General features: G+C 41.9%; 1 protein-coding gene across 1 annotated transcript in view; it reads left to right on the top strand.

The window, feature by feature from the left end:
• ZNRF3 (zinc and ring finger 3) overlaps positions 1–18,757 on the top strand; it is a 159,231-nt gene extending 140,474 nt beyond the window's left edge. The window contains exons 3-9 of the mRNA XM_088449113.1: positions 9,149–9,223; positions 10,877–11,008; positions 11,174–11,284; positions 13,711–13,878; positions 14,382–14,484; positions 14,997–16,586; positions 18,096–18,757. Coding sequence (XP_088305239.1) covers positions 9,149–9,223; positions 10,877–11,008; positions 11,174–11,284; positions 13,711–13,878; positions 14,382–14,484; positions 14,997–16,586; positions 18,096–18,127 — 2,211 coding nt within the window. The 3' untranslated portion in view covers positions 18,128–18,757. The remainder of the gene's footprint in view (positions 1–9,148; positions 9,224–10,876; positions 11,009–11,173; positions 11,285–13,710; positions 13,879–14,381; positions 14,485–14,996; positions 16,587–18,095) is intronic.
• Positions 18,758–19,698: the final 941 nt, after the last annotated feature.

The following is a 19,698-nucleotide window of genomic DNA, read 5'->3' as shown; positions in this document are numbered from 1 at the left end:
TGGCGGCTGCAAGGTTGGCTGCATAGTGAGCGTACTTAATTATAAACTTACTTACAAAAACAGTGTCTCTCATTTGCAACATTCGCAAATGCCTCTGATTTATGCCATAGGACTTGTTACAGACAAGTCCCCGTTTGCGATCTTGTTGTAATACGAGTTAGTTCATGCACAACAACGGTCTGGATGCCGAAAGCAGATCCACCATCCTATCTGACGATTGGTAAGTGCATACACACTTGCCAATCTTCGGGCCGATGTGTCGTGCCCAACGTCGCAAGTGGGCGGGCATTTACATGTGATCACCTAGTTGTGATGTCCATCACCGGCAGCCTCTGCAGCAAGTGTACAGGCGATCGGCTGAGCGTCTATACACACAGCACAATGTGCCTGATATATCTGCAGATATATCGGCTATCGGCTGTGCTGCACAGCTGACGCGGTATGTCTGAATGAAGACATTCACAGACCTATATCGCTGGCACACACCTGCTGACATGCCCACAATATATCAGCCGTTCAGTTGAACAGCCAATATATCGGCTAGTGTGTACCCAGCATTACCTTAACCCTCCCCCTAGTGCCTAAACCTAACCTTCCCCCTAACCTTAATACTTACCTCCGCATTCTGTCGGTATTCTGACAGTCTGGACGCTACTGTCTGTATTGTGACACTCAGCATCCTGACTACATTCTGGCGTATATATGCGTGAGACCACTATTCTGGGCACGAGCAGTGTGAATTTGCGCAAGTCCTGTTACAACATCTGGGGTAGTACTCATTCGAAGTCAGCTCCAACGTGTTCCACCACTTCTGAATATAAAATTGTGAAACTCTGTGAATGCTTAGACCTCTCCAAAGTTTGGGTAGTCTATTGTTTATACATCCTGTGCTATTGCTAGTTTAACTAGACCTGGTTTTGATGGTTCAGTTGCAGCATGCTTCGTATGTTGGGCATGGTGACTGTCTTCTCAATTGACCCTTCAATGTATATTATGTAAATGGGGTATACATTAAAGGACATCTAATTTTAATTTTTAATAAACTTAAATGTAAAAATACTCCAGCAGTAGGGGTAAACGCAGGATTTCTAAAAGGGGGTGGGGGGTTCCAAATGCTTGATTTTAGGTTGAGTGTGGCTAGCCCATGAAGATGACATAATTATCACAACAATATAGTCTACCTACTGCAACGTGCAGTGTATAAAACATCAGACATGTACCGGGCCAGCCATATTAGTAAGCCGGTCTATGCGGCAGTAGGGCAGGCTCGTCTGAGCTGAATGGCTTTTTTTTTTTTCTGGAAATGGCCATCCTTTCACAGTCCATATCCCCTGCTCTGTGGCGCATTTGAGCAAGCGCTGGAGTCTGGGTGAGCGACAGAAGAACTTTAACACTAGCCCTGGTCATATATGTACAAATTGGTCTCCTTATACACTGTATAATGTATGTAATACAGTATAATTAACACTAGTATACTGGGCATATGCAGCAGCTCTGTTCTTTACCTTATATTGCATGTTGTGACTGCAGCTCTAGCAAAATCATATTGCATACTACTGTTGCTGTGGTCATGATTTTAGCAACTGGACACGCCAGGGGGCTTTCCTGGCAACTAGCCCCCCTAGCATCCATTATTTAATTTACCCTAGATTATGCTATGCCAGTTATCAACTGGAAAACATAGGAGTGTGTTTGAAATGGATTGTGTTGGAAGATTTGCTCTTGCTGGCCACTCATAGGCTATTTGTGGACTTCTGGCTATTTAGTCACTTGGGTTAATTATCTGAATCACGTCTGGCTCCATTGCAGGCATGGCCGACAGTGGTCATTTTATGAACTCCTTTTTGTCTGTCAGAAGATCCTCTTTTTTCAAAAGCATAAATATCCGTGATCCCATGCTGCAAAGTCAAACAGAATAATAGATATTGGCTGTGATGGCAGTTTTTAATTATCTCTATATTATAATTTGATCTGCTTGCTAGTATATCAAGAAACAGAATGTTAATGACTGATGTAGAACAATTGCTTCTTCTCATCTTTTTGACTTATTAATTTTTTTCAACTATTGTCAGATTTGCGTTTTATCTCTAGCCCCCTGGCGTGTTAAATCCCTTCTCAGTTGTTCTTTTAAACTATAATCTGCCATGAACTGACGCTTGATTGCGTCTTCTTTACCATTAAATCCCTATAGTGATATTAACAGCTGCCGTAACAACCATTTGGAAGTGTAATTTAAAATTTTATGTCTAATGCTGGGCATACACTACCAGATAAAATGTCTGTCAGACCGACAGACATTTTATCTGGCTGCCTGCCAGCCGCAGAAGTCGCCGGCATACACTATGAGAGAAATCTCAGTGTATAGCCCGACATCCGCGCTCCGCCCCCGGGGGCGGAGACATTTCCCTGTTCCTTCCATAGGAAGGAACACAGGAAATGTCTGTCTTGTCGGCTGCGCTGGGCATACACTGCCTGATGCGGCCGACAGTTTACCCGCTAAATATCGCATCGGACGGACATGCTGGACAATCCAGCATGCCCGACCGAGCAATATTTAACCCTCGGTCGCCCCCCCACATGCTACAATTATCGCGGCGGATCGTCCCGATAATTGTAGCATGTATGGCCAGCATTAGGAGTTCAATCCGCTGTTTTTCTGCTGTGTTGCGGCCGTATTTAATACAGTATTTAGGGCCCCATGTACAAACTAAGGGAAATACCAGCGGGAATTTTTGTTTAGTATCACTGTGATACAAACGAAAATTCTTCTGGTATTTAGTAATACTTACCCCTCCAGCGAGGTCCCGCGAAGTCCTCAGCGAGGTGCTCAGCTTGGTTGTTGGCAGCCTAACGCTGACAGCGATGGGCTCCAGTGGCATGCCCGACGGTCCGTCTGCGCATGTGCATGACAGGGAGACCCGGCAGTGCCTGGAAGGCTTCGTTTAAGCCGGAAAGGCAACGCCGGGTCTCCATTGCCGGCAATGGGGCCCGCATCGCTCTTGCCATCTTTTAGATGGCGAGAGCGATGCTGTACATACAGGAAGATGGTATAACCCCTTTAGCGAGCGCTAAAGGGGTTATATTTTGTTTGTAAATGGGGCCAATAGTCTTAAAAGTAGATTGCCACTTAACCCCCTAAGTGCATGGCTAGAACAGTCAATATTTTCAGACATTGTTAAACTGCTTTGCCAAACATACAACTAATGATGATCATCCTTGTTCATATCATGCTGAGAGTTATGGTTTAACTAACTCTTGAAACCTACTGGTTGACCATCCCTGCTACATAGAGTACAGATATAAGATCCATCTATTTGTAATACAGAATATATGGATACTTTGCTGTTAATTTTAACTTTGCCGCTCACTGCAGTAGAGTGCTGGCATTTTGAAGCTCTAAGTTACTTATCAGTAACTGGATACCTTTTAAAGACTTAATTTAATTTTATTCTCTCAATAATAATTATTAATAGTATTGCTTTTATTGCTGTCTGTTGTTTTGGTAAAAGATACAGCGATGTGGCATGATCTGCAAATGTTGAAAAGTAGATTTAAGATATTGTTTAATTAGAAAAACCTTTACATTTCCCTGCCACAGGCCTTCCTCTGTGTCTGTAATAAGCAATGTACGATCCTGCCAGGTGATCAGAGTCCAGGGTGGCCACACACAAGTGGTGAAATGGGATGAGAGAAGTAGCCGTATCTTTTCCAGAATCACATAGGTGGGAATGTTGACCGCGCTGAAGGGACAATAGAGACCACCTCTGACCATTCTCTCACAATTACCAATATGTCCATATCCATTGGATAATTCTGAAACACTGGCCCACCATGCAACCACCCTATCTGTCACACTGAACCAAATGGTATCTTGCACGTGTTTTTATCAATCCTTTTGTCATACTTTACGGCCCCCCTCCACAGTAGACTTTATGTACTAATTATGATCACGTCTTCTATTCTTGAGTAAACCTTGAACTCTTATTTTCTCGCGTTCATTTAATGTATAAATTCAAACTCATACTGCACCTAAGCAAATACTCTTGATCTCTATATAGACTCGATCTGATGCCATTGGGAGGGTCCCATTCCTTAATAAATGTAGCCCCCATCTCTGTGATTGTTTTCCATCCTTCAATACCTTTCATCTGATAAAATTCCATTACCAATATGAGATTCCTGACTCACCATACTAGGCTTCCGGTAAATATTGGACTAGATCTAATATGATTGTCTGAAGAAGTGCCAGGGTCACCACCCTTACTACTAGTAAACTTCCACCCCTGGTCATACTCTCTGTCACAGGCTCACCCTGTACTTGTGTTTGCTTGTTATAAACCCATTCATAATTAAGAGGCAAAGCGTCTTGTGTGGAAAATTTAGTTCAAAAGATTTTTTTTCCTCTCCTTTTGCTCCACCTTTCTTCCCTGGGGCTCCCCTAAAGCTTCACAACATGGGCGGATTACTAGAGAAAGAACTCATTATTAACTGCTTCACAACCAGAAGCTTATGTTGGCACAATTGGCAATTCTGCATTGAAAACACTTCCATCACTTAAACAATTGTTCTAATGTATTCTCTGCCCTGGGCCATTCTGGAAGTTTTTATTTTTTATATACCGGTAATTATTTTTTCATTTTATAAGTACTAATCTGATTATAGATGAGCACTCACAGATGATCATGATACTTTGAGGGCCATAATTATGGCGGAGGTCACAAAGAAGAGGGGATCTGGCAGAAGGAATGGCATAACTTATAGAGAAACTGCACAGAAGGGAGTGAGAGGGGAGAATAGGAGAACAGAGTAAGAGATTGCATTCCATGCTGTTTGTGACTTCGCTGCTTTGATCTCCTGCCAAGAGAACCTGCAAGGTCAGAGCCAGCAGCCCTAAAGTTCCGGATATGTGAGGCTTGTGGAATGCTGGAGTACATGTAAGAAGTGTGTGTAATGGGTTTGATAGGTGCTTTCAGCAGTAGCACAGCTCCCCCAAGAGTAATGTAATGTTTGAGAGAGCTACTTTCTAAGGGATCGCAACAGGCATGCATGCCTATCGGATCTCAAAATTTGGCTTGATTAATTAAAGCTCACTGCATGTACCAATGTGTCCTCATACACCCAGAGTCTGTACGCCATACGGCGCAAGGCGCCCAGTGCAACTGAGCTGCTCCAAGGGGTGTAGCGTGTCGTCTTTCTGTAAATTGTGCATGTTATTCTCATTGTAGACGCAGTGAATCTCAACTCAGTGTACTTTAACCACACAAGAATTAGTTTGAAACCTGTACGAAGTTGCAGATGAAGCACAACGGAACTTGTGAGAAAAAGCCACAGGTGCTGCACCATAGCTCTTCATATACAGATCAGACTCAGTCGCGATGTACAAATGTCGCACATCAAATTGATGTGTAATCTAGCAAAGTAGTTTTGTCGCTTCCAGTTGTGCTGTTTATGCAAATAAGATGCACATTTTGAGCGAGTAAGACGCATGCATCTTGCAACACACACAAATAAATTCGCTAGCTAAACATTTTTTATTTTTTAACTAATCCGTTATGAAAAAATAAGTTGGGTTTTGCTATTAAATTGTTAGAACTTGTTACACATACCCATAAGGGGGTGCTTGTTAACTATTTAGAAACTTAAATAGCTACTTATTAAGAAAAAAAAAAAAAATCTTCTAAGGTTAATATAGTCTATGTGCAGACACAATTGTGTACTTGGCTTACATCTTTAGACATAAGGAGTACTTTGTGAAGAAAACTGTTGGGAAAGCCTTCAAGTATAATGAAATGGTGCTTGCTAGAAGTATATGTAGCACTCATACAATTGTATGCTGGTTCCCATCATAAATTCTATTTACAAAGTTGTGTGCAAATAAATTAACTTGTGTTATTCAGTACAGGGAGAATGAGGTGTTGTCATCATGATTTCTACACTGTCACTGTAACAAAGTTTAATGGAGGGGGGAGATGTATTATAGCGGCACTTATCGTGCCGCTATAACGCTTCCTACTTCCCCTCTTTACCGAGGTGAAGCAGGAAACACTAAAGATGAGATGTATTAACATCTCATCGGCCGGAGCGGGGAAGTGAAAACTCCCCCCTCTGGCAATCCCTGCTAGAGCTCGGCCTAGTGCTGATGCGCTGTGCCCCACTCCCGGCCGGCAGCCGCAGCAGCTGTGGGGATAGGGTATCGTCAGTTGCAGCTGTCGATATCAATAACTGCAGCCAGCGGAACAGTCAGGCGAACTGACCGTTCATACATTTCCAAGGCTTCGGTGCTGCTATCTTAAAGATGGCAGCGCCAATAAGCGCCCCTGTCATTTACGTCCCAGCCCCCCAATAATACGTTGGGGAGAAGCGGTATCAGCGCACATAACGTGCGCGGATGCCCCTTCAGCGGTTAATATATCTGTGTAGTCCTAACTCACAAACTATCGTTCGCCTCATACAGATGTGTTCTTACACCTAACTTCAATACGCCATGCGCAGATTGGTGTAGCTTCTTCTGCGTTTGTGTTTTTTTTTATTTTGCCAAAAATGTGTCTTAAAGTGGGTACAGACCTGACAGATATATCTGCAGATCGAGTGATGTGCAGATATATCTGTAGATGATGGTTGTTCAGGGTGTACGAACGACCACCATCTATCCGGCAGCCGCGGGTCCGCCCCCCTCTCCACGGCTGCCGCTGCATGTGTACGGGTGGTCTGCAGACATATGTCCATCGGCTTTGCAACACAGCCAGGCCCCCATTTAGTAACGAGTTTTATTACCAAAACGAGTGATAAATGTCACTGTGTATGATAGATGGTGCTCCAGCCAATCAGCTTCCAACTGTCATTTTTCTAACCGTTGACAGTTGGGAGCTGATTGGCTGGAGCACCATTTATCATACACAGTGGCATTTATCACTCGTTTTGGTGATAAAACTCGTTACTAAGGGCGGGATGCAGTAATACTTAGCGCCGGACAACGCAATTGTACAGATCGCATATGCGATCAGTACAGCAAAGAACAGCTCTTCATAAGAGCTGTCCTTTGCGATCCTTGCCACCTTGTGGACTTCCGGGTTTATGACCCGGGAGTCCATCTGCGCATGCGCAGTGTGACCCGGTGGCCGAAGGGCATGCTGGGAGGGATCCGATCGGATCCCTCATAGCAGCGCGATGCGGTAGAAGCCCATAGGCTTCTATTGGGTAACGCCAGCAATAGCTGGCGTTACCCTCTGCATCGCAGCCCGGCGGACAGGACAATGATGCATACGGAAAATGCGGTAAATGGGGATTTTGCCGCGTTTTTTGTTTACTGCATCCAACCCTAATGAGGCCCCCAATGCCATGTGTCTGAACAATATCGTTCAGACATATCGCGGGTACACACTGACCGACTGGCAGCAGATATATTGGCTGATCAGTGTGTACCCAGCATAAGTCTCAAACCACTTCAAGAGACTGCAACGATTAATTTGATATGTGATGCTTGTATATATGTGAGTCTGAATCTATACGAAGCACAACGTAACTTAGAAAAATAGCTGCGGCCGCTGTAGCACTTCGTATACAGATTCATGCTGACCTGGTGAGCCGAGAAGGGCTGTTTGGCGCAACTGCAGCAATGGGGTAGAAGGAGAACACATCTGTACCACAGGAGTTTTTTTAAATGCGTTTTACATGCAGTTTTAGCAACGTAGTTTTATTTTTTACATTCTTGTAATTACAGCAAATAAAACGCATGTCATACACATTTTGCATTTGATACTCATTTTTATTAGCATTAAAAGCTTAATGAAAACGCTTGTGGGTATGAGTTAAGATAAGATCAGAACAGCTTGTTCCATGACTTCATTTATTTTTATTTTTTTCCTTTCAGAGTGCTTATTGTAAACTGTGGTAGTGTGACCTCTAGTGGATAGAAGGGAAAATCACATGCAAGATTTTCTGAATTTGTCTGTTTTGTGTATGTATGAAATTGGATAGGAGTTTTGGTGTCATCTTGGGTAAGAAAAGTGGTGTATTCTAGCAATATTTTGTAGGTGGAGCTGACAAGAATGGGAGATATGGCCACGCTGTCACAAGGGTGTGGGCAATATATGGCAGCCCTGGGCGTTGTGTTGTATACTGGCCACCATCCATTCTATTCTATATCATATTGAGCCCCTGGTACTGTGCTTGTGTGAACCATTATTTGTTTTGTAATGGTGCATACATACGGTACGATATCTATTAACGATATGAACGGTAACTATATCATTAATTTTTTTGCAGTGAATGACTAACGATGCGCGTTCCCGCATGGACGATTACGATATATATGGTTGTCCGTACATGCAGGCCAACTTGGACGATTTAATCACGATTTGCATTTTCAGAGCTGTGGCAGGATGACTTCACTGAAAGATATCTATCATAGATATCTATCCGTGTGTACACCCAATACCGTTTGTCCTGCACTACAGAAGGTTGAAGGGAAATCGTTCAGCTGTATCGTTGGTTGTGCAGATCGTATCGTGTGTATGCGGCTTTAGTGTGCTCAGTTATTTATGTGTTTTTAATTAAAGCTTGTGTGCCATAAAGAATAACCTACCCTATACATTAACTTCTTACCAATATTATGCTGGCTACACACCGGTCAATATATCGTTCTTGCAGACGACAAACGATATATGGTCACGGCCATCAATCAGTGTATACACCTGATATATAGGATTTCGATATATGTTGATCACTGATATATCATGGCCGTGCAGCTTGGCAGATGTGCATGATCTATCTGAAAGATAAAATCGCATCTGCCTGTGAGCACAGATGATTAACCGACCCATATGCCGGCTGCAGGAACCACTGACATGATGCAATACTGGTTCCTGTGGCCAGACATGTCGGTCGGTAAGTAAGTGTGTATCCATACCTGCATGCGCACCACATTGGTCTATTGGCCAAGTGTGTACCTGGCGTTATTGTTTACCTCATATTTCAGTGACCTGTATAACCACATTCTGCCTACGCTCTCATGCTATTATGACAAAAGTGACTCCACTGCTCTCAAAATATAAGTGATGACATCCCTCGCCACCAAATATGTTTTATAGGCATTGCTGAATACCTTTATATCTCTCGTCTAATATCCTCTTCTTTCTCTATGTTCCAGGCAAAACGGGCAGTGCAGAGAGGGGCAACAGCGGTTATATTCGATGTCTCTGATAACCCTGATGCTGTGGAACAGGTATAATTTAATAGTGCTGAGGATCTTGGATGAATAAAATCTGTAACGTACAGACATTTTATACAGACATTTTATGTTTTGTATATCTAGATCTCAGTAGTACAGTTTAGTGTTTACCAACAGTCCTCCATGGATACAAAGAGCTTATTTTCATGTTGTTGTTGCATAAATCCATAGTTAGACATGTGTATCCTGCACAGATGACCTTAATGTACTATGCATCACTACAAATAAGATCTACAGTTTTGTTTATTAGAAAAAAAAAAATCTGCAGAGTTCCTTTGGGTTGATGCTCCTAGAGGAAACTTCATTGCTCTTCCTCACTCACTGGGGGGGGGGGGGGGAATTAGGGGTGCACTTAGCTGGCATAGTGTGCAGTCAACCTTTGTTCTATCTGCTGGCTGAGATTGTTTTCAGACAGCTTTTATTGCATTAATGCTGCAGTATTTGTACAGGGATATTGCTATTGCCCATATGGTTTCATAATTTACTGACCGTGATCTCCAACATACAGGCTTCACTTTACTGCTTTATCTGGGGTTTTTGTTATGTATGCTGCGAGGGATGGGAAATAAGTTGATTTCTGTAGTAGCCTCATTTGGATCAAATGCTACCACTGGGTATTCAAGTGTGGTGCTCAAACTCCGTCCTCAGGACCCCAAACAGGTCATGTTTTCCAGGTCACCTAACAGCTGCACAGGTGTATTCATTACTCACTGACACATTTTAAAATATCTATAGGTGGAGCTAATTGTTACTTTTTATTCTGTGAGGAGACCTGAAAACATGACTCTGTTTAGGGTTCTGAGGACTGAGTTGGGAACCTATGTGGTAGAAGTCCATGACTAGATGGCTACTTCCCTAGACATTAGCAAAGCAGAAGCGTCTAAAAAGCACAAATAAAAAGTAAAATGCAAATGTTGTTTTATAGACCTTGATCAGTCTTACCCTGTCATCCCACCGCAGCTTCCATGAAATTGTCAAGTATTATTTTTGTGACTTTGAAATTCGCCCATCTGTACAGAGCATTTCATAGCCGTCACAGACTCCAGCTCACCGCAAGCAGCAGCATCTGTTTGGTCAATTTAGTTTCGTTTTTGACCAACTCTATGGCATAGTAGAAATTGTACCTTTTAAATGATTTTCTGATTTGATTGCAACAGATTAATCCGTTGTAATGGGGAAAAAGAACTGGTGATACGCCTGTGTGTGACCAAGCAGGATGTGCACTGTGTGCTTGCAATGTGGTCAATGGGATTGTTTGCACCAAAGCTTAAATGATGAGATCTGTGCATATATGGACCCACTCATAAACCTTCCTCATCCGCTCACCCCCTGCCCATCCTTAGTAGTGGAAGACTGAGAAATTTTCCAGCCACTCAGAAATAAATAAATAAGTTTTTTGTCTTCCTTCACAGGGGATGGGGCAGGTGGATAGATATCAATACTTCAGATAGGTATCTCCCCTTCTCCTCTTACCCTCCTGTCTACAAAGTATGCAAGGTAGACTGTCCTTGCTTTCATCAACATAATGTGTTTGTTTTTTTACAGTGTTGTTCTTTAATAATGTCCTCAATAATGTTCCAGATGTATACTGGTGCTCTGGAGACCTGTACAGTACTTTTGTCCTATTAATTTGTGTTCATCTTGCAGTTGAATCAAGACTTAGAAGACCCACTGAAGAGGCCAGTTGTGTATATGAAAGGCATGGATGCTATTAAACTCATGAACATTGTCAACAAGCAAAAAGGCGCTCGAGCACGAATTCAGCACCGGCCTCCTCGGGTAAGATCCCTGAGAAACGTGTCTGCATGTCGTTGCTTTTTGAGGATATATTCTTGCACCATTATTATCTTTGTAATGGAATGGTTGTATAGCTTGGCACTTCCGCCAAAAGGTGGGCAATGGAGGTTCACTGTAAAATATATAATGGCCACTCTCTCTCTACAGCAACCTACTGAATATTTCGACATGGGTATTTTCCTGGCGTTTTTTGTGGTGGTGTCATTGGTCTGCCTTATCCTTCTTATCAAGATCAAACTCAAGCAGAGAAGAAGTCAGGTATAACGTAGTCTGGAAAGTGATTTAATGAGCAATACATTTTGGGGTTTTTTTTTCTTTCTCCTTAGGTTAAGTGGAAATGTATGGCTAATCCACGGGGGGCTTGTAAAAGCCAACGCACACCTGACTGCCACTTTGGGCTCAATCCAATGAACTCTTCTCTGGATGTGATGAGGGCTACTTGCCAATGCAATGCCGGCAGCAGCTTTGGCATTCGTCCCCATTACTGTCCTATCTCACCCAGAATTTGTGGATTTATGTACACAGACCTATGGGGCTGCAAACGATAATTCCCAAATTTGGCAGTACCGTAAGTGCAGCATATTGCTTACTTGCATCTACGAGTAAATTGCTGGTAATTGGATTGGGCCCTTAGTGCTCACTTCCTGACTCTGGAGTCTTCAATCACCTATAATATGAATAGTCACCTCCTCTGCAATACTTTGTTCCTAAAAATCTAAATTTCTGAATTACAACAGCTCATTTCCTCTCAAATGCTCTCCAGCGCCCTTTCACCTGAAGCTATTCAGTACAAAGCCGCCTCTTCTTATCTTGAGTCATTGAAAACCCAAGTGTGCACAAATTATCATCTCTCAGCACCGAGGAACATTAGACACTTAGGCCCGTATTCAATTAGAGGCGAAAAGCCGCGATCGGTGAACCCGCGTTTTTCGCCTGTTTCTGAAGTATCGCCCTATTCAATTCCATGATGTTTTCGCCTAGGCTAAACAGTATCTCCACCAAAAGTTAGGAGAAAAGTGCAAAATCCATATTTTGGGGTACAAATGTTGGGACTTGGTCCAGGACCATTTGGAAACCACCCCCCACCCCCCCCCCCTAAATGACTAATTAGGCAAAACAATTATGATTATCTTAATTGACCCCAAAAAAGACATGTCATGTTTGGGGCGAAAATTTACAAAGTGTTGGAAAATGGGTCTAAAGTACTGGAACAGATACAAGAGATTTACTCCTTGGAAATATTACCCATTCTGCGAAATTATACATGGTATTCAGAGGTATAATATTAATTACCACTGAATGAGAACGGGACTTTATTTACACTGCAGGTGTGGTCTATAACCATTGAGTATCATCCTTACTGGTATATACCAGATTATTTAGGCTCCACCTCCTCTAGTTAAATCAAGAGTACACATTTTCTACTTTACACAATATATGATAAATTTCTGTACAGTATCTCTTTTCATATGATATATTGAAGTTTTATTATTTTTTATTCTTTGACTGGTCAAATTGATGTTTTAGAATATTAAATTTATGTTTGATTAATTATAAGATGATTTTGTAATTCTTTTCAGCCATGTCTTCTTTCAATGTTTAACTAGCGCAGAGGTTTATATTAGAGTTCTGTTTTACAATTGCATAGGGTGAAAAGCGGGTGCGCGCATTGAGTAAGCAGGCGACAACTTTGCCTCAAAACACACGAATGAGGCGAAAACCTTGCGCTTTTCGATCTCTGCTTTTCATGGCTAATTGTTTCCAGCCCTTATACAGCTACCTACTATGCAGTTCAGTGCTCTACAGCTAGACAATAGTCACCACTCTGTGACACTGCTCACCACTCTGTGACACTGCTTCACCACTCTGTGACACTGCTCATCCAGCTCCACAGCTCTGTACACACCTCTCCCAAATTGCTCATGTAAAATTGCTGCCAACAATCTTCTAACTCTGTCGCTTGTACCCTTCTAGAATGTCAGACTGCACTACTTAAGCTCCATTGTCTGTAGTTATTAATGAAGCATTGACTTAAATGGGAACATGTAATCTCAGTGTTTTGCCAGTGAAATGCTAATCTATATTTATCATCTTTTATTCCAGCATAACTAGAGTAATTGTTAACATGAATAGTTTGATATGTTAGCCATTTGCTCAAGAAATCCTTACTATTCACCCTCATAGCCACCTGTTTCCCTCTTTCCTGGTATTCACCCATTCTCTCTACCATTTATTAGTACCATTCCTTAGAATAGAAGTTTTTTGACTATGCCATGCTTTTCAAAGCTGCAGCATCTTCAGCAGTTTTGGCCTCTGGATTTAAAGGGGAAATAATAATAAATGAAAAACATGCCTGGTTTTGTATTTAATATTCTTGCCCTTTTAAATCCAGCAGCTGAAACTTGAAAAGCGCTGTATAGTAAATTTAGTCCATGGAGAGAGAATCGGCAATTGCTCTTGTAGTTTTATAAGGAAAGCTGGTCCCTGACCCATTACACTTGGGAGAGGAATTAAGAGCTAGTTATAATAAATTCCATAAAGTCCTATCCTGTCCTTTTATGTACTTGTTTTAAATGCAACAATTGTGGTTTCACTGTAACCCAATGCGTAGGATGACCTTTTACACATACTTTATGCCTACTGAAAATGTCATCATTTTTAATGTTTGTAAACTTGTATTTCAGAACTCTCTGAACAGAATGGCAGTTCAAGCATTGGAGAAAATGGAGACACGAAAATTCAAAGCTAAGGGCAAAATGCCCCGGGAGGGTAGTTGCGGTGGTCTTGATACCCTTAGTAGCAGTTCCACTTCAGACTGTGCCATATGCTTAGAAAAATATATTGATGGAGAGGTAAGATGATGCATATTATGAAATTTGATTGGGGAAATCCATATACGTTCATAACATTTTCACTAGCAAAGTAACCAACAAGATCTTTTGCACGAAGTACTAGGGAATTTGCAATTGGGCTGATCTGATTGGTTTACAACTATTGCTAGGGACTGTATGTAATGCTGCATGCAACTTTGGGAACAGTGGATGGTTTGAACCCTAGTAGTAATAGATACGGATGCTTTTCTTTAGATCATGTATTGGATATGTACATTGTCATCAGTGTGGATGACATTAGATGCTTGAACAGATTGATATGTAAAAACTGGGTTGAAGCTTTGTTGTTAATGTATATGGTGCATTTACAATAAACTGGTAATTTAATTTCATACAATAAGTAACCTAAATACCCACTAGTGGACTAGGCTGACTGTATAATAATCGATTCTGGGGTTCTGCCTTATAAAGACCAATCTCCTAATTTGAAATGAATAACTCGTGTTCCTCCATGTCTTCTTTAGGAGCTGAGAGTCATTCCTTGCACACATCGGTTTCACAAGCGGTGCGTGGATCCCTGGCTTCTACAGAACCATACATGTCCGCACTGCAGGCACAATATCATAGGTGAGTGGAGCGCGTGTTAATGGAGAACACCTCTGGGACACACTAATACTTTTTTTTACATAAAATTGTATAACCTTTATAGAAATGAGCAAATAATTCTGAAGTGACCTAATGTGTAGTTAGTAATGTATCTCTTTATTAATACTCGCTCACAAAGACTATAAAGATAGTATAATCTTATTAGGTGGGCTATAAGCGGCCCTCCAGCCTTTGAACTACAAATCCCAGCATGTCTTGCAACAGTTTTAACATGGCCAAATAGCAAAAATGTTGCAGGGCGTGCTGTAAGGTATAGTTCTACAACAGCTGGGGGGGGCTGCTTATTGCCAACCTCTATGGCTAGACCTATAAAGGAAACCTTTTTTCATCTACTTTACTAGTAGCAGAACTATATACTAAGTTCAGTATGTGTTTAGTAGTATATTTGTTTGTTTCCCTTCCAGATAGTGAGCTGTGCACACGGGCTAGATCAGTACTTTGTACTACATTTAATTTATGTTCTCTCCCTGCAGAGCAAAAGAAAGGGGGTCATGGTGCCATGTGTATGGAGAGTGCAAGCAGTCGTGGCCGCCATCAACAGCAACAGAGAGTCATCCTCCCAGTCCATTACCCTGGGCGGGTACAACGGACTGGACCCATTGCAGCATATCCAACTCGCACCAGCATGGGCCCACATGGTAATCCCATCACAGTGCTCACTGTGGAGCGGCCAGTGGAACCTGAGTTATATCCAACTCGCACCCCTTCTTTTCTAACAGGATACCGGCCTGTATCTCTAGACCAGCCTTCTTCTGGCCACCATTGTGACCTGGAGCATTCTGCTTTTTCAGCCTCGCAAGCTGGTCATGGCTTCCGGCGTTCCAAGTACAGCGGGAGAGGTTTTAATACTGCCACTTGTTACTCTCAATATGAAACTATGTACCAGCACTACTACTTCCAGGGTCTAAGCTACCCACACCACCAGGAAACTGCAGGAGGCAGTCAGACCTCCAGAGGAACAGAAAAGGGCCTGAACAATCCCTTTCAGTCGGGTTCTAATTTGCTATATCAGCCTGCACCTGCCATGATGCACATGGCTCCAGCTTCAGCTGGTGGGAGCTGCTTCCTTCACAGCCAGCACCAACATCGCTCAGTATGCAGTGGCTACTTAGCTGATGTGCCCTGCAGTGACAGTAGTTCCAGTTCCAGCAATAGCTCAGCGCAGGGGCATGCATCATCTAGTGACTCCATGCTGGACTGCACTGAGGCTAGCAACCAGGGAGTATATGGCAGCTGCTCCACCTTTCGAAGCTCTCTTAGTAGTGACTTTGACCCATATGTATACAGGAGTCGCAGTCCTGCCAGGACTGGAGCAGGGGATGCCACGGGTTGTGGGGGGGAGGCTGGGAGAGTAAGGGCGGACTGTAGACCTCACCAGACCTTCCCAAATTCTTCCTCCCGGGATCGTCTGTCCAACTGCAGCCTAGAGATGAATTACAGCAGCAATTCGTCCCTGGAGCGCCGAGGAGCAGCTATAGCATCTGGGTTAGTTCCAGATGCCTCTGGCTCCATCTCACAAGGGGGTTGTAGAGACTGGCGGGGACCTGAACAGGGGTGCCCCTGTTGCTTTCAGAGACCTAATGGGGATCCCAGTCCAGAATGCACAAACTTGTACATGGGTCCAGAATCCCTGCAAGCAACTGCTGTACCCTCCAATGGAGGCTTGTACAGTGTTACCTCCAGCCTTTTACATCGGACAGACCCAGGGACTGTACTGGGCCACTCTGCCCGGCCCTGCTGCATCTTTGAGGAGAACCATGGAAGTTGCTATGCTGAGGACTATGCAGTCAGCATTCAGTATGCCCTTGCAGAGGCAGCAGCGGCAGCAGCTGCCGCTGCAGTAGCTGGATGCGAGGCTGGTCAACCAATACCCATCATTCCCGAGGATCAAGGCTGTGAGGCTGGCCTAGACTGTGTGGGACATGTCTCCTGGGAGATGGAAGGTGATGAAGAAGATGAAGAGGAGGTACTGTACTGCCCAGAAGGACCTTGCTGTATGTTAGTAGAGGAGACACGTGCCCTATGTCGAAACACAGCGGCAGAGGGAGCCGGAAATCTGTCAGGTAATAAAATATATGGAAAATATTTTATCACATTATCCCACATCCAAACAAAAAGCTTAACAATAGTGATTTAAAAAACAATATTTTGTGCGTAGCCATTTGTGCCTGCAATCTATCCCCTAATATACCAAACTGATGCTTCCAGAAGTCAGAACTATATCACAAGATTGTTTTTTATAGATTTCAACATGGAAGCATATAGATTATATCAGGAAGTGCCAAGTATGAACGTTATAGCTTGTGCATCAATGTTTTCTCACTACAAAATGTGGTTTGTTTTAATGTAAATTGCCTAGTGGCTGTTATGACTGTAAAGATTACACAAGTATCTTCGTCATATTGTATTATCTATTGCCTGACTCACTAGATCTGACATTCACCTGCATGTATGAACCTGTGGTTTTTAAAGATTATAGTTTATTTTTCTTAGTCTTATGGACATATTTTATGCTACCGATCTGTATCAGCTCTGCTCCTATTTTGCAGTATTGATAATTTCAACTACAATTGATCTGTATTATCTACGTGAGACAATGCCTTTAAAAAAAAATTACCCTGTGTTATTGTAACTAAAAATTAATTGTTTTTATTAGAGACTTGAGCAAAACTACAACTCTCTATACTAGTGTATATACAGTACGTCTGTGTATGTGCAGTATGCATAAATGTACGTACGTGTGTATATGTATATATAGCTGTGAACAGTTTCTTTGGTACCCATAGTTTTAAAAGCTTTTCTTAAAGTACATTTGTACATTTTCTTAAAGTAAAGTGCCATTCCTGACAATGACGTTGTACCCTTTGCTTTTGTTCAGCAATTTCCATTTGCACAAGTGGATGGTAGATATAGGTAGGAATACATCATTGTAGATTATTGTGGCCGAGCGAATTCAATAAATGAACAATTGCGTTCAGCGTTGCATATGTGTGCTACCTTATCTATCTATTCATTTTCTCAAGCACACAAACTATAGACAAGTGATTTGGTTCGAGTGATTGGTTACAAGTTTTGAGTATAACTGTATATTCCGTTTAGTGTGTGTTTTTGATTTTGTGTGGCCCAACAACCTGGTAATAGCAGCGTATAGATTTGGGGGATATGTTTCATATATCCCAGATCTCAGAATGTGTGATAGATTCTGTACTGTTTTATTGACATTTAATGAAATGAAGCTTGTAATGTCCAAATGTGTAAGAATTATGCTATGTAGTATATCATGGTGTATAATACAGATGTGTCCTGCTACATCTTAGGCGATCGCGCTACAAACGTGCGCACGCATAGCGCCATGTGATACCCGCAGCAGCATACATTATGGCGCGCACTGCGATCACACCATGCAATCCTATGGCGGCGCGAACGCAATGCGCGTATCCACTCACGGGTCCACGCCTCGTGCTATGCATGTTGCGATTTGCTGCGTACGTAGCTAACATGAAGCAGGACCCATCTGCACATGTCTAAAGTTTTCACACCTCATTTTTATCCTTATTCTATATCTTATACAGGCCAGGACTGCCACTCAACAGACAAAGACTAAGCACTGTGGATATAAACCTCTAGGACTAGAACGACACTTGTGGAATCTTATTTGAACTTCCTAAAAGAAAAAGAAGGAAGAAAAAAAATCTATTTTTTTTTTTTTTTTTTTTAAATAATGCTTTTTTAACAAAAGTTGGACGTGAAACTCGCAGTGATTTGGAATTCACCACACATTACAACCACTTTTACCTGCTTTATTCCTTGGACTCAACAATTGGAGAATCTGTGTTATTTGTTTTAGGTTTTTTTTTTTTCATTTATTTTATAAATATATATAAATATATAAATATATATAAATATATATTATTTTTGGTTGCTGTATTAGAACTTTTTTTTCCTTGTGAGTTTGTACATGCACAAGAACTGTCTTTTCCTGATGAAAAAGAGATATATATATATTTTTTCAGTAAAATAAACAAGAAAATATTATTATTTTTATCTGTTGGCTGTGAAGCCAGAAAAAAAACTAAAAAGAGTGATCAGGGGTTAACTTTGTTTTTGTCTGCCTCTTTAAATGACAAACTATTTTGTATTTAAGTTGAGCCTTTGCTAAACAATGTTCTTATTTGTATTCTGTATAGCTGCAGTTTATATTTATGGTGAATTCATGATAATGATCATAAGCTAAAACCACTTTTATGTTACAGTAATTTTTTTTTTACATTAATATATTTGTGCAATGCAAATATGTGTTTAAATTTGTATTTCATGCCCTATTTCTATGAAAGATTAATATTAATAATTTATATTCACAGGCAACATCTTTAAAAGAAAATGACCCAGGTTAAAGTGCCACCTTTACTTTTATACATAGTGAGGACCTGATCAAAAAGAGATTGGCCTGGCTCTGGTACTAGGGGCCGAGGCCGCATCCCATGTACCCTCTGTAGAAGCTGAGAGGGTATGGCTGTGCCATCTTGGGGACATAGTAATGCTTCCCTCGCAGGCCTAGGGCACCCATTAATTGTGATTTCTCCAGTTGAAAATGCAGCCTGATCATTCACTTTATGCCTTAGTGATGTCACTAATTCCTGGTGAATTGATAGGGATTATATTATCATAAATACTGGTTTGACACAAAATGGCTGATGCCACTCTATATAGGTAAATGGGTAAGATTAAACTGGACTGAAATATTTTTTATTTTCATTATGTAGGATTCCTCCTTAAGGCCTGTGAGTGCAATATCACTAAAGGATAGAAATCTCCAGGCCTTTGACTTGATTAGCACAAGTGTCAATACCTGATGTCTTAAGTTGAAATTATTTAAATTGTGGTGGCAAATCTATAATTGGACAAAAAAAGGGGGAATTGAATTAGCTGCTGGGTTTTCCTCACTACTAATTGAATCGACAGGCGCAGTTAATCAGTGGGGTTTACCCCGCGTGTTAGGACTTAGATGCGGACTTTTCCTTGCAGCTTCAGGAGTTGCGAGTAAAAGTCTGCGATAAAAGGCACCCTGGTGGGGTTCAACACGCTGGGAAACCTATTGATTCCGCTTTTTGCGCAGAATCGGTGGTTTAGTGCGTACTGACCCAGGGTGTACAGCACTGTGAAAAGCCTGTTTTA

The sequence above is a fragment of the Taudactylus pleione genome, unplaced genomic scaffold (genome assembly GCF_031769625.1).
Source record: "Taudactylus pleione unplaced genomic scaffold, aTauple2 ptg000479l, whole genome shotgun sequence".
In the NCBI taxonomy this organism is placed as follows: Eukaryota; Metazoa; Chordata; class Amphibia; order Anura; family Myobatrachidae; genus Taudactylus; species Taudactylus pleione.
Note: the sequence above shows the minus strand (reverse complement) of the source record. Positions and strands in the feature narration are given on the sequence as shown.